At 39.0% G+C, this 15,768-nt stretch overlaps 1 protein-coding gene across 2 annotated transcripts in view; it reads left to right on the plus strand.

The window, feature by feature from the left end:
• The first annotated feature begins 1,454 nt into the window (after positions 1 to 1,454).
• LOC136863913 (centrosomal and chromosomal factor) overlaps positions 1,455 to 15,768 on the plus strand; it is a 293,847-nt gene continuing 279,533 nt past the window's right edge. For both annotated transcript variants that reach the window (XM_067140334.2, XM_067140335.2), the window contains exon 1: positions 1,455 to 2,557. In XM_067140334.2, coding sequence (XP_066996435.2) covers positions 1,654 to 2,557 — 904 coding nt within the window. In that variant the 5' untranslated portion in view covers positions 1,455 to 1,653. The remainder of the gene's footprint in view (positions 2,558 to 15,768) is intronic.

Here is a 15,768-nt window from a genome sequence, read left to right on the forward strand (position 1 = left end):
ACCCACAGGAGTTTTTTGATGTGCTGAAAGCCGGCGACATAGAGTTGTCGCATTTAAATACTTCCGTATGTCACTGACTTCATCCAGGATCGAACCCTCTGTTCTGGGAAGAAAGTACAAAAGAACCGGCTGCACCATTGAGGTCGGCTTTGGATAGAACTGCACTCAAGTAATTGATAGAGGAGGTCCGTCTTAAAGAAATATATTGCAAATGGGTTTTAAAAATTGTGTAAGGTAGCCATATCAATCCTTAAAATATAATTGTTGTTGGTTCACTTGGGGCATTGTAGTCAACAGCTCCGTGTAATTAACTCTTTGTGAAAACTTATGTGGCTGTAGTAGCAGTTAATTTCGACTAGGATGGGGAATAAGGCATGAGCAGATTGAAAAATCCAATTCTAGTATGGTAGAGCATCCGAGAATAGGATTTTACCCCGCTTCTCTATTACGGTCCCGAAACTCTTAGGTTAATCGTACATTCGTGACACGGCTGTGAATCCAACTCGGGTCAACCGAAGGGGAAGTTACTATGCTATCCGCTAAACCACTCTATCTTTACCTTCGAATTACAGCTCAGTGTAGTATTCCAGGTGGAAAATGATCGTATTTGTATTTTTCACATGCTTGTTTGTAAGACCGCGAGCGAAGTGGTGTTGAAGTGCAAGAAAACTGGGATATATTAGTTCAGTTAGTAACATGTGATGGTTTTCACACTGCTTTTCTAGGGCCAAAAGGTCGCTGCACGCGAGGTGTACTTGTTATCTGGTTCTGTCAACAGACAGAGATTAGAGCTCGCAAACTTACAGCGGACCGTTAAATGAGATTTATGCAAGCCTTTGTTGTGTACTCTGTGCCCGTACGTTAATTAATAATACAAAATATAACGAGATTGGGCAGGGAGCGTGCGCTCAGTCAGCTTGTGTGGTTAGCAGTATGTGCTAGTGACCGAGCTGAGGACCAATTTTAATTTCGGTTGAATCAATGCTTGTATTTCCCAGCCTGAATAGTTAACAGTCTTATTATGGGCGATTGTTTCAGGCACTTATGTGACGTCAGTACTTGTCAGAGACATTTCAGCAGGGGGTCCTATGAGTATTGATTCGTGTGGCCCCTAAATAAAATACCCAACTGTAAGGCCAAACTACTTCCGTCACGAAGCAAGCCAAGCCCAACCGTATTGTTTGGACAGGCGTGAACAGAAAAGGAAGGAGACAGGGACTCTTTTAAAATGTCATGTTGGACCGAAAGACCTCACTCAATCGATTTTCCTCGTTAAAAGGATTTCCGACCGTCGTGGCGCTGTTCTGTCAGCGTTGTAGTTCCCGCTAAGGCCGCAGAATGGTCCGCTGCCGACACTACTGTAAACACTGCTCCCATTGGTTGAGCGCAGAGTCACACAGCTCGCTATTGGGCGGGGAACGCGGGTGTGGGGACTGGGCCACAGACAGCGCTGCTACGGAGTCTGCCGCCAGTCGAGACGTGTCGGCCGTGCTGTTAGGTTGTAATGGCCTACTAGCGTTGAGCCGGCATCTCAAACAGCTGTGCGACTAAGTGTCAGTGGTGAAGTGTAAATCTGTGCTTAGATCTCTGGATTATTGTGAAAGTTTAGTTCTTGTTATTCGATTGTGAAGGTTTTTCTTCAATACTTTAATTATGGCAACGTGCTATTCGGGCTTCGAATTGGCTCCACCACCTCCACCGACGACTCGGCACACCCCGGCGCCGCACAAGGACTACAGCCGCCCCTTGCACGTGGATTGTAGCGTCGAATATGAATTACCTAATCAGGCTAAACCACCGGAAGGCTCCCGCTGTGAACCGCTGCTTATGATCCATCCTTGCTATTATCGGCGAGCTGAAAGCCAGCGACGAAGTCCTTTTATTAATAACTTACCTACTCGTGGGCAAGGTTTAGTGGCTGTTGGAGGGCGAAGACACACGGCTCAAGTGCCAAGGTTGGTTCCTGCTCAGCAGTACCCGGTTCAAACCGTTCAGGCTGTTCAGGCTGTACAGGCTGTACAAGCTGTTCGTTACCCTGACCCACTGCTACAGCAACAACAGCAACAGCAGCAAGTTCAGCAAGCACAACAAGTGCAAATGCAACAACAGCATCAGCAACACTTGCAGCAACAGCAAGTTCAGGTTCAACAGCAAGTACAGCACCACCAACAACAGCATCACCACCAGCAGCCCCAACAGCAGCAGCAAGTGCCACAACTCCAGCAACAACAACCGCAGCAGCAGGTACAAACCCAACAGCAACAACAACAGCAGCAGCAACAACAGCCAGTTGCCTGGAACCAACTAGAGCCAGTTCCGGTATACACCAAGCCGGTAGCGAAGCACGGCAAGCGGGATCCTCTGCTGTGCGGGGGTGGGGACTTCAGCTCGGGCTCGGATAGCGGCGTGAGTGCCGGCCACTGGACGGACTCCGACCGGAGCCCTCTGGCACCAGAACTACGCCTCCAAAGGGACTTCACGATAGCTGCTACCGGGACTGACAGCGGCATCGCCACCCCCGTATCTTCTCTGGCAGACGACAAGGCAGTCCTCTCAGGTAAGCTGCCTTATGGATCGGTGTAGTGAGAACACGTGTTGTGTATGTGTGTTTGTTTGATTGATAGCCGCATTTGAATAGATCAAAGCTATTTCGTTTCAGCTTTTTTTGCAAATTATTTTATTTGATGTAATTCCACATCACAAAGTAGAATCGTTTTTGTGTGTGTGTCTTTTCAACGTTTAGTCATTTCGTGTGTGTACATTTTTTCTTCCGTCTATTGTTTTCTCGTCTGATCATTTTTTCCAAGTATGCCATTCAAAGTGCAAGGAGAAATATTCGTTTTATGTGAATATATTTTCGAAGTCTGAAGTGTCCGTAAAATGTTAAGTGAATGGTTGTACGTATGTTTTATGTGATACCGTAGAAAGGAATATGTGCTGTGGAGTTCAAATGTGTTGTAGTGGGCATTGAGATCAGAGAGGGTGATCGTATGTCTGGTGAAGTATTTTGGCACGCAACTTCATATTCTTGGGTTCACACGAACATAGCATGATTCTTACTTATTTCGAACCTCATACATTTGTATGGGAACGTGATAAAAGAACTGAAATTTTGATAAAGTGATTATTTCAGTTTTCGCTACATGTGCCCGTGTAAAATTTCTTAAAATTACGATTCAGTTTTTATTTGTCTTCTGTACCGCATCATTTTGGGATGTAGGCCCTATGCTGTAAACCGAGTGCCTTTCTTTTTTTTTCTTTTGCCATATGATCTGTTTCTTGTCATGACTGAAAGTTTATCCTGGAATTCTTTTGCCCTGATTATCTTTTAACCTATATTTAGTATTCATTCTTAATACTTAGCAGTTTTTTTTAATCGCCTGCTAATAGGTTCATTTGACTGAACTATGAGGCAAGTGCGGAAGTGCTATTCGCCATTCCTTGTTTCACGCTCCGTAGTTACAGTCCTTTTTTTATCTCTGTGTATAATGGATTGGGAAGGGGGTGAGGAGAAACCGAAGTTTGAATGGAGACGACGCCCAGAATCTTCGCGCAGGCGCCCCCAGTTTAAGATCTTAAAAGTTCCAACAGGGCGTGGTAGTTTGCAGATTTCCTTGCATATACGAGATGTATGCTTGATTTCTTTCTAAAGAAATTTTCTAAACTAATCCTTCCCCTATAATGAAATATTATTGCAGTTTTCCTGTTCAAAAAGGACACTTAACTTCCGTGAATCTTTAGTGAGTTTGCCTGTGTCATGTACCTTTCTATGTTGTATGATCTTTCGTGTCAAACTCTTAAATTTTAACGTCAGGACGTGTGTAACATATTCCCTTACTCTCGAGAAGCCAGCTCTATATATGTTTCCTACCACGATCATACGAATTATTTTTATAGTACTGTCTTGTAACGAGAGTTGCTAATTTTCCAACGAAATTATTGTGATCATGATATTAATAGACTGTTGTTTAGCTCTCCTTCAACTCGGCTAACACCGCTGAAGAACAAAATGTCATTGATTATCTACTTTACATTGTGAGATGAAAGCAACGGAACGTACCGTGCAGCTTATCAGTTCCGTCCTCATTTTGAGTAATTTCTGTAAACAGTTTTGTTTCTATCCCATACAGACACTACAATCTTGAAACACCACCCGATGATTTTCAATGTCCTCTTATGTGAAGTAGAGTTTAGAACTAACAACTGAATAAGATCGACGAAATGTGAGATTAGGCACAAAATGAAGTGGAGAGAAGTAAAGAAAGAAAAATGGAAGAAAGAAGGGAACATGTATCATCAGTTTTATAGTTATCTCATTACTTGTAATATATTCATGAAATCTTGCCTCTAGGAAGTAACCTTCTTTAAGGAAGTTTTAAAGCTCTTCAATTAAGTCTGACTTAGCAGGTGTGTTATCTGTGTTGATTGAGGGTATTCAGAACTTATAGGCAGACACCGTCGTCTCATGAGCTGTAAGATACACTCCAGAAGTTGTGGAACAGCTTGGGACGATGGTGAGATAAGTAAGTTAGTAGCGACATCTTACATTACGATGAAGTTATTGAACAATACTGGCGGGCACAGCTTCGGAACCTCCATGGTGGACATTATGACTTTGGTCCGTGTTGAGGTTCGAATGCCTGCCTCGGGTTAGCTCTTAAATTGTTTGAAAACTTGCACTTACGACGAGGTTTTAGTAGAATTCCAAGTAATAAAGAAACTATTGTTCCTCTCTGGTTAACATAGGTCGAACTTTTCATTCTGTAATAATGGATTAACAAGGTCTATTGAGTAAGATAATTAATTGTTTAATGCAATAATCAATGATAAATTTGAAATCTACCTGATCTTTCTCTTTCATTCAATTACGTATTCAAATTCGAACTTTTAATGAGATAAGAATGTTAGAGTTACTAGTAATTATTATATGCTAGGCTTGCAATTTCCTTCTAAACATAAATTAGGTCACCCTCCGCCAGTCCTTAGCTATCGGATTTTTATAATGTCGCTGGCTGTAATCTTCTTTTTAAGATATTTTTCCTCTCATTGCTTTCGCATTAAATAAATTGATGGTATGGTGGACGGAAGCCATTTCTGCCCATGGGAATGATATTTTATCATAGCACAAGGTATTAAACAGTAACTACATAGGAAAACAGAAATCATTCTAAGGGTTCCAAATTCGCATTTAATTGTAATCTCTGTATAGTGCAGGGCATAGGTTGATTGACTACTCCATCGGAGCACCTTTTATCTCATTGATATGTGGTTATTTTCTGCTCTGAATAATGGTCTATCTGGTGTGAGAATCACTTAAATGTATTGTAGGGAGGTTTGCACAGCAGATCCCATCAGTCCTATTCTCACATGTTTTTAAGAGTATCTCCTTCAGCTGTTGTGCATCTGGCTTCTTTCCAGGGCCTATTGTTATGAGGAGTTTCTCCTTGAGTTCCACATTGCTTCGAATGATCTTCCTCACTGCACTTTTCAGAGAAAATACGCATATTCACTCAACAAATTCCTCATTTAAAAGAAATAAACATCTAGGGCCTAATTATAAATTATCGCAGTTGCTTCGCAGTTTCGATCATAATGTCTCTCCTCTTTAAAGATAAAATCCCCGATTTAGGTACTTGAAGTTGCGATTAAAGAACGATGATTCCCTTGAATGTTGATTATTTCCCGAGTGCTAAGAGCTTTCACATATTCTCTGATTGTTAAATATTTGAAATTTAGTCTATCGGTTACTTATTTTGTAGTGTATCGTATTTATTCTTATACGAAACAAAGTTGTTTCTTTTCCTTGTGCGATGTTTCATTCATAATTTTAATTATGTTGAACGCCCCTCTAATAACTATTTTAAGAGACTCAAGATTATTGTAATTTTATCCTAAAAAGGGATCGTTAACGTGGCAGTTAATCTACTGACTTAGATCTGTCTTTTGCTTCGATTTCGTAACTTTCAGCGTAGAAGGCAGGTGCCTTACAAACTTCGCTGCGTAACCGGCCGTATTTGCTCCTACGTTTCTTTAAATTCTTCTGAATTTCATTTCGTCACAAGCAGTTTTCGTCTCGAAGGCGATTCCCACCAATATAATTGAACATTTATCTTCCATCTTTGAGTTTGTGGAAGCTGATTTAAGGATCTTCAATACGTTCTTCCGTTCTCATCCCTAGAGAAGATTCCTCGCCAATTCCCGTTGTAACTTCTTGAATATTAAGGCTTCAGCCTTTCCAGGAATTAAATTATTTTAAAATACGATTTCATATTGTCTTCACATGATATTGTAAAGCCTTACCAACCGGTTTCCTCCAATGAAATTTGTCGTGGCTTCAAGAATGGCTCAGTGCAAATGTTGCAATAACTTGTAGTGCCTTGAACGAAGGTCATGACCGCCTGCTTGTTTAGTCCTTGAAGGAAAGCGTGATTATCTACCTCTGAAGCGCCAGCTGTGTGTTTTACTGCTATGTGACCCATGCCCTCGTAATAGTCAGCGTTTTGTCATGGTGTGTTCACCGAGAGCTATTTACTATTATTAATATTATTATTATCATTATAATTATTATTTTAATCATCATCATCATCATCATCATCATCATCATCCATGTCACTTGATTCTAGGTCTTTCTGAGGCAAGAGTTGGTAAAATCGTCATTCTTTTCTCCTCCGTCTGGAAGTAAACCTTCCTATATATATGTTTACAAAATTAAGGGAGTATAATGAAATTTCTAAAACGTCGAAATCTGTGTTAAAGCTACCGTGTATCACCTAATAAAATGGTCAAATTACGTATTGTACATTCCTGTTTGAAACATTCTGAATGTCTTATTTGGTCATTCGCCAGTAGTGGAAAGATTCTTTTCTGAATTTAAACCTTACAACATGATAGCTATCTACATGAATACTAATAAAGGTGTTACAGCATTAGCTCGTAATCACTTTCCACTTGAACTACACGCTGAAGTCCGCAGCGTGTCTTTTCTTCGATTGGTTGTTCAGTTTATGTTCACTCCAGTCTTCTGCTTAATTTCGAGTACTAAGACATCGTCGACGGTTATTTAAGTAACTCTCAACAAACAAACAAACAAACAAATCGTATGAATATTGTGAAAATTGTTGAGTTGTATATAAGACTGTCAAAAAACCGAGGCAAGTGGTACTTAGTTCATGTATTTTCATTCATTGGTGCAGTATGGTTGTCATCGTCCTATTTCCAATGTAGTCGCCCCAAGCCTATCTGAGGCCGGTGGCGTTTGAAGGTATTCAAATGAGGTAACTCCGTATCGTGGCTTCCAAGACGTTCAAGAACTCGTGCAGTACATACATTCATCATTCCTGCATCTTGTAAAATCTCACCAATTAAAATGATGTCAAGCATGTAACATTATTATTATTATTATTATTATTATTATTATTATTATTATTATTATTATTATTATTATTATTATTGAACGAGAGTGAGTTGACAATCTTATTTCATGCTACGTATTATGACAGTGAACCAGTGTAACATGTATTCCTTTTTATCATGTAAATTCACACTCCTCTTGCGTGTTATGGATTTACGGTATTACCGAATCGTTAGTTTCATAGGAGATGAACGATGTATTAATTGAAACAAAGATCGTTCTGAGAAAGGATGATCTCTAGGTTACACGTCGTGTTGTAAGACAGAGGGAGGTTACGCCTGGTTGACTGTGCGGAGCAGAATTAATGTGAATGAAGAAGTTGTGCACAGTACTTCCTGTTTCCTGCTCTACGCCCCTTCCTGGAGCAGGAACAGGTTTACCAGCCTGACTGCCTGCATCCCAATTAGACTAGTGTGCCGTACGCTCAGTACCTGCAGCCTTGTTACTCTCTTAGCAAATTGCCTTGCTAAACCCGTTCCAGTTGCCTGGATACAACCTAACTAAATCTCGAACTGGACGGTTTATGTCCACCTCTTACTACTCCTCGTTCCATTACCGGTGCTGGCCGGTAAAGGGTACCGAATTATCATTACATGTTACAATGGCATACCCTGTGGTTGAACTATGTTATAAATTACATGAGCTCAGCGTGCATTATAATGAGATTCGTACCTAGTCCGTATAGGGATCGAGTTGTTATTCTCGTGCACTAATACAACGATTCTGCAATAAAAGCTGAAAGCTATAGTGACTAATGTGCTACACTGTGAGAAGGAATCTTGTTATTCTTAATTGTACTGCACGTGCTTTCTGGTGGAAATTTTATTAACTCGTTATTTTCGTCTTATGAAATATGGTCATATATGAAAGAGTTATGTATGCTTGCCTGTATTATACTTCAGGGACGTTTTATTTTTCGAAGTTGTCCAATACATATCATCCCGGTTAACTTTTTCACGGCGTATTAAAATGTTATCATCAGCGTTACGCATCATTGTAATAGACTGACTTCTGAATGTCTTCTGAAAACATGATTGTCATTCGCAGTGTTTCGATCCTAATGTTTCGATCCAGTTTCGTTTCGTTTGTTAAGGATTTATCTCAGGTGCCTGGTTTGAGTCCCACCATTTTTCAGTATACAATGTAGGGAGTATCTACTAAGGAAATATGGTATAACTTGTATCACAATGTTGAATAAAATCATCACTTGTTTCTCGGACATCCATCGGCATTCGAGTGTCAGCATAACTAAGTACCTACGCACATATCGACTGAGTGACTTCTCGTCGAACATCAACGGAATAGGTATTCTTATTGAAGTGTCTTGGACAATTAAGATTAACTTAGGCCTATATGTTTGGTCTATGTCCAATTGGTTATCTCTTCTGAATAACATCCTAGTATACTATTCTAAACTACTCAAATTTCTTTAAAAGCTTCGTTCATTTCCATCTACATACTTGCCGATATTTGGTTAATTTTCATTACCAGTATTAAAAGAAAGCTAAAACGCTTTAAATGCATTTATTTGAAATACCTTGGCTGTTGTTGATTGTTTAAACTACTTCAGAATTTGTGTTTCTTCATTCTGTGAATAACTTATTGTATCATTGATTGTATTTTGAGATTTCTCATCTATACCAGTTATCCTTTATCCTTCAGTACTGCTATGTAAACTTTCATTCGTTTTTGTATTTTCTTCCTTTACTTCGAAACATCGTCTGTTGTGTTAACTAGTGATGATACCGAATTTTTAAATATTACTTACAACCTAATTTCCTCGATATCTGTTATGTTAGTTCTTTTATTCTTCATAAAATCCTGAATTGCTTACTACCGAGTGAGTTGGTCGTGCGGATAGGGGCGCGCGGCTGTGAGCTTGCATTCGGCAGATAGTAGGTTGGAACCCCACCATCGGCAGCCCTGAAGATGGTTTTCGTGATTTACAATTTTCACACCAGGCAAATGCTGGGGGCTATACCTTAATTTAGGCCAGGGCCGCTTCCAATCCTATCATCGCCATAAGATCTATTAGTGTCGTTGCGACGTAAAAAAAAAAAAAAAAAAAGGAATTGTTTACTAAGAAGTGATTGACCATGAGAATTTCTCGTCTTAGATCCTGGGTGGAAATTATTTATGGATCAATTCTCTCCTTTTTTTGCAGTCATTGAAACTGAGGAGGTTTTGGTTCTCTCTCATGTGTGTCATTTACTAGAGTGATGCTGGAGAATATTTTATACATGAGATTGACCTGCAACATATTTATGTTCTTCTGTACTGAATCATCTCTTTTTCCATTTGTGTTGGCATAATATCTTCAAATATAGAAAACTGATAACACTATTATTCAACGCGCTGCTACACTTTGTTTTTGCCTTCTAAATCGCAATTCAGTGAAATACAGTTTCGAAATGTAGCTTCTTCTAGAACTCCTATAGGCAGTAAATCTAATTTCCCGATTATTATACGTGAATTTTTTCACATTGCTCCATGCAGTGTTAAAGAAATTCGGCTTCATCTGCAAAACTTCACAAAAGAAAAATAAGTTATAACCTTTTCCCTCTTTTTATTTTATTTTATTTTTTGGTCACCTTCGATGTAGTTAACTCAGCACTGGCTGATGATAATTTCGAAAACCAAGACAGGGCAAACATTTCCTGTAAGTTATATTATATTCGTTCTACTTCTACTTCACAGACTTAAAAGTATTCTGTATTAAATTACATTCTCCGTGATGCTCGACTTAATTTTGGATCGATGTTAAAAATCCGATATCCTTGGTTTATTTCTTTTCATAATCCTTTGCTCTGACCTGTATCTCCATGTTGTCTGTTCTAAAAGTGCCTGAAATTAAATTAACTGAAAAATATATATTTCTGTTCTCAGAGTCTTGGTTCATTGTTGCAATTTTATTGATGATTGTCATAAGGCTGTTCTCATAGTAGTTTATTCTTTCTTGAGAAAGATATCTCGTAAATACTATACCATTGAATGAAATGTCCGCCTGTCAGTAGGTGTAACACAGGACTACCATGATGTCCCATGGAAATGTTCATTGTGCCGCTCAATCGGAGTTCTTTCAAAGCCATACGTTTTCTTTTAAATATTCATGTGTGCCCACTTCTTAATTCTGTGGAATAGTACAGAGCGATTTAGCCATGCTGTTAGGGTCGCGCAGATGTGAGTTTGCTTTCGGGAGATAGTGGGTTCGGATCCCACTGTCGACAGCCCTGAAGATGGGTTTCCGTAGTTTATTTGCACACCAGGCTGCACCTTCATTAAGGCCACAGCTGCTTCCTCTCCAAACATAGCCCTTTCCCATCCTTGCTTCGCCGAAACCCTTCGATGTGTTGAGACGTGAAACAAGTAGGTAGCAAAACAAAAAGTATGGAATTGTGAGATAATACTTCACGAAAAATATGTCGGCTCCATGGCCAAATGGTTAGGAATGTTCCAAGGGGTCACCGGTTTGATTTTTGGTTGGGTCGGAGATTTAGACCTTCATTGGCTTGGGAGCTGAATGCTTGCGTCGTCTTCAACGTTTTGATTCACCTTAGGTTGGGCTCCATCCTCAGACGTGCAGATCGCCTCTAGGATGTCTACTCGAAAGTACTGCACCAGGCCTCTCCGGAGGCCATATGTCATCATTATTATGGTAATTAAGATAATATAACTTATTGCATGTGTTCATAGCATACATGTGGTTAAAAACGTTCAGATTTTGTGCATGGCCGATAATGGTAAGTGTTGAAGAAAATATTCAGTTTCTCCAGTTTTGGTGAAGAGGAGACACGTTAACATTTTATCATCTTCTATATCAGTTGGTTCGATCCTGGCTCAGTCCGGTGGTATTTGAAGGTGCTCGAATACGTCAGCCTCGTGTCGGTAGATTTACTGGAACGTAAAAGAACTCCTCCGGGACTAAATTCCGGCACCTCGGCGTCTCCGAAAACCGTAAAAGAGTAGTTAGTGGGACGTAAAACAAATAGCATTATTATTATTATTATTACGACATCAGTTGCTTGGCTTGTCACACATATTTGACTGTAGTCGCGTCATTGCCCTCAGATGTTTTCAACAGATCACTCCGAACTCTTGGAAAACGCAGTTAAGGCGTATAATACATCGCCAAACACATTATATTCTCTCAGTAGATTTTTGTAGTCGTTGGGAAAAGATTCCTGAATCCCTGTGTAAGCATAAAGGCAATCGTATCAGTACGATACGCGTGGCATGCATTCCATAAACCACGATGCCTGACTCATACAAAATGGTAAATATTAAATTATTTGTATTAAGGAATAAGTCGAGGAGAGAGATGTTGCCCTTATTTTTGCCAATAGAACGTTTAAGCCCAAAACTCTGTGCCATCGTCTAAAATGTTCCTACCATAATGGATGTTTCTTTACTGTGCGAGTACCGACCTGAACGAACTGGACGTACTGAAATATTTGCATGTTTGAATTTAAAATATTTTCTGTTGGAAATGCTTGTATCCTCAACATATTAACATATTTTTCACTCTATTTGAGGACATTCATCTGCTAAACGAAGAAGTACCACTCACCGTATAGTGTTTATATGATTAGTACGTATTTTTTTAAATTACATACGTTGTCCATGATTCTGAGCGTTTTTCCTGTTAGTAATTTGAGTCTAATGCAATAAATATTGCACTTGGAATGATTTTAAAGTATACACATTTTACGACTTTTGGTACCGTAATTAAACAACTACTTCCTTTACTGTATTACTTATTTTGTAAGCTGTATAATTATGTAAGATAAGAAGTAAGTTTTATACAAGATGAGTAGCTTTTTTTATCTCTTATTTGTGGAGAAACTCTTCATGAAAATGCAGTGGTTGGCGAGGAACTTCCTTGGAACTCTCCGGTCTTTCTGTTAGAATGGAGCATGCATAAAGCTTCTGTAAATGATGATGCTCTTCGTCGCTACATGCGGCAGTATGAGTTACTCGGTTAGAAACTCAGTGTTGGAAAGTTGGCTGGAAGTGGGTGCTTGAATGTGTAATGTGATGTGAGCGAACGTTAGATAGTTCTAGAAGTGTAGAAAGTGTTTCAGGCCATGGTATATAGTGACTACATGGAATGAATACTTTGATGAAGGCCAAACAAAGTTAGCAGGATACTTAATGAAAAGGAGATAATTAAGGACATATATAGTTGTTTATATCGAGTATCTATTGTGCAGTGCTGTGTTTGATGAGGTCGTATTGTGATCTACAGAATGTGTCCGTGATTACGTTACAAACTTTCAGGGATGATGGAGGACGGCAAATGGATCTATTTGAGATAGGGAAACATATTACGGAAACGTTCGAGTACGGATTCAGAAATAATTATTTTATTATATAATACGTAACTACATATTCAATTTATTTCGATAACGGCACGCACTTAATATCTCGTTTGCTGTTGATGGTCTTCAGAAACCGTGAGGTGTCGGAAATTTCCATGGAGGTGATATTTGGTATGCAAGGTGAATCTTACTGCTCTGTCGCAATTTCGGAACTAGAGGTCGGACCTGCAAGAGTCATTTCATTCGCACGTCTGTGTCTTACTCGTACTTTGAAAACTGCTCGGTGGATTTGAGTTCCAGTTGCTGTTGTTGTTTTCTGTGTTGTGTACTACGGTATAGCTGAACTTGCTCCTTTATACTTCAATAATAATAATACTTTGTGATTTACTTCTACTGCTGTCGTTTTAAATTCATGCTGCAGCATAAGAATTTTGCCTGGAAAAGGGATTTCTTAGGATCTAGGCCTAAAGTACAAAATCTTAAATGCCAGTCGGCCCTGCCGGGAGTCGATCCCATAATTTTGAGCACAGAAAGTGAGTTTATTCAGTTACGCTCCACAAGCAGTCCTGCACACTTCACTTGCTTGGTCTTTTTTGTTTTTTGCTGGTGAAATTTTGTGAATGAAAATTCTAACAAGGGTCGAATATTATGTTTATCACTAGACAACAGAATTTAGACGAAAAGTCTTGTTTCCGTGATACATATATGCTTGAGATTAAGTATTTATGTTTGCCATGGACTATTAGGTCTAAATAAATGTGTTTTATTCTTCAAAATATGACTTTGTTGACGTTAGTGCCTATTTAAGAATTTTATTTTTTTTAATTTCTTACTTATTTTTTTCGCAACAGTCTACTGTTTTTCTTAACTGTCTGTTCCATACTGTTTACATTCCAAGACGGATAAAATCCTTTTCTTTTCGATGTAGAAGTTTGTGGGCTTGTAGGCCGTGGTCCAGAAGGGACTGATGAAAAAAGAAAGGGAAAAGTAAGTCGGACAATGTGCTGCAAGAAATCATTCGACAGAAGACATTAATCGCTGCCGTTGGCGTTTTAGCAGGAAGAAACAACGAAGGTGAGAATGATTACCAGTTCCAAATCTAAAATATTGTGCCGTTTCTTCATTCGGTGAAGGATGCGGGTTTTTCAGCTTATAAGTTTATTTTGAGTGATAAGCTCTATATAACAGCTCAGTAGAAAACCAAAAAGTGTTTCTTATCTATTGCGAGGCAAATTTCGGGAATGGTGATGGATAAAAATAAGAGTGTAAAGAAAAGAAAGTATTCAGTTTGTGTATATACACGTTCAGAGTGTAAAACATGTGTAAATGTGTTTATTTCTAATATCCATTAAATAAATGTGGTACGTTGTTATATCAATGCCACTTTAGCAAATTATTAGTACCTATTTTATATTTTATAGAACCTAAATAGAGCTGTATAAAAATCTATTTTAGACACCTAATATGCGATTTTTTAGAACCAAACTTTCCGCTGTCAAGTATCACACACATATTAACTACGTAAAAATTGACGTAATAAATAGTGATCAAATAACATGCTATAGAAGAGATTTTTTTAAGAATTGTGAATTTATACGCTCCATGGAAGACAACACTGTCCTCATTTAAATACAATGGACACTGATTTCGACAATAAATTTCTGTACATACCAATGTATTTTGTGGGGAATTATTAATCTGGGGAGAATTGTTTCCTCTGAAACGATAATTACATCCATGGAGTGGCAGAATATTTTTCTCCGAAATTCTAATATATTTTAAAGACTCCCAGTGATTAGAATATACTGTGCTCCATATGTATATCTTCTTGAAAGCGAATGGGACTGATGTGTGAAGATATTAAATTCAGAACCGAAGTGGTGAAGAAATAAATCATTTTTCACATTTTTAAAGACGATTTGGTCTACATGCACTCATCCAGCCAACTTCCCACAGGACTAAAATATCTTATATTTAAACCTACGTAGGCCTACATCTGTTAACTAACCAGACGATTGCAAGGATGTTTCGTACTTGTTAACCCTGTAATTGGATGGAAGTGAAAAGGAAAACGAATAACTCCTAGAGATTCTCTCTCCCTTAACGTGAAAAAACTTCCCTCGCCTTCAGAACCGAAGAAAGAAGTTCAAATTCTCTTCGCAATTCTTTTAGCACGAATACTTCACATGGATTGCTGGAAGGTGATCTATACGTTTAGAGAATTACAGCAAAGATTGTCGCCGACTTTCTAGGATCCGTCCGTCTTTGGTATGAATGTTTTCGTTGGCATACAGTATATGGTTGTAGATAAGAGAGTGATGGCTTCGTAACTGGATACTGATCTGCCACTGATTTCAAGTTGTTAATTGCAATGCTTTACTAAGCGTTTCTAATCTGACACGAGAAATGTTGTATTTTCCTGTTATTGAGAAAGTCTACCAAGAGGTGTAGAGCAATGAATTCGATATATAACCATATCTAAATCATTTAAATCTTGATTCTACGTGTGATGGAAACATACTACTATACTCGTAAACAATGACAGTTGACGAGAATAAAGAATGGAATATAACAGAAGACCAAGGGTTCCCGGGTTCGATTCCCGTTCAAGTCAGGAATTTTTACCTGGATCTGAGGGCTTTTTCGAGGTTTGCTCCGCCTACGTGACAACATTTGAGGAATTATCTGACGTTTAGATAGCGTCCGCGGTCTGTAAAGCCAAGAATGACGACTTGGGGATTCTTCGTGCTGATTACGCGCCATACTGGAATCTGCATGCATTCGGGCTGAGCAGCGGTCGCTTGGTAGGCCGAGGTTAATCAGGGCTGTAGCGCCATGTGTTTCATTCAGGTAACACACGATAAGGTTAATATAATAAAATGTAATTCCTAATTTCACGATTGAAATACTTGGGCACGTTCCGTGATAATGGGAGCTGAAGTTGAGTAATCTTGCTCGGGTTTCGGCTACTTCGCAGCTATGTTGGGTATGTTTTTTCTTATTATATATCCAGTCATGTTGCTTTGTTCCTAGTCTGAA

This window comes from Anabrus simplex, chromosome 2, assembly GCF_040414725.1.
Source record: "Anabrus simplex isolate iqAnaSimp1 chromosome 2, ASM4041472v1, whole genome shotgun sequence".
NCBI lineage: Eukaryota > Metazoa > Arthropoda > Insecta > Orthoptera > Tettigoniidae > Anabrus > Anabrus simplex.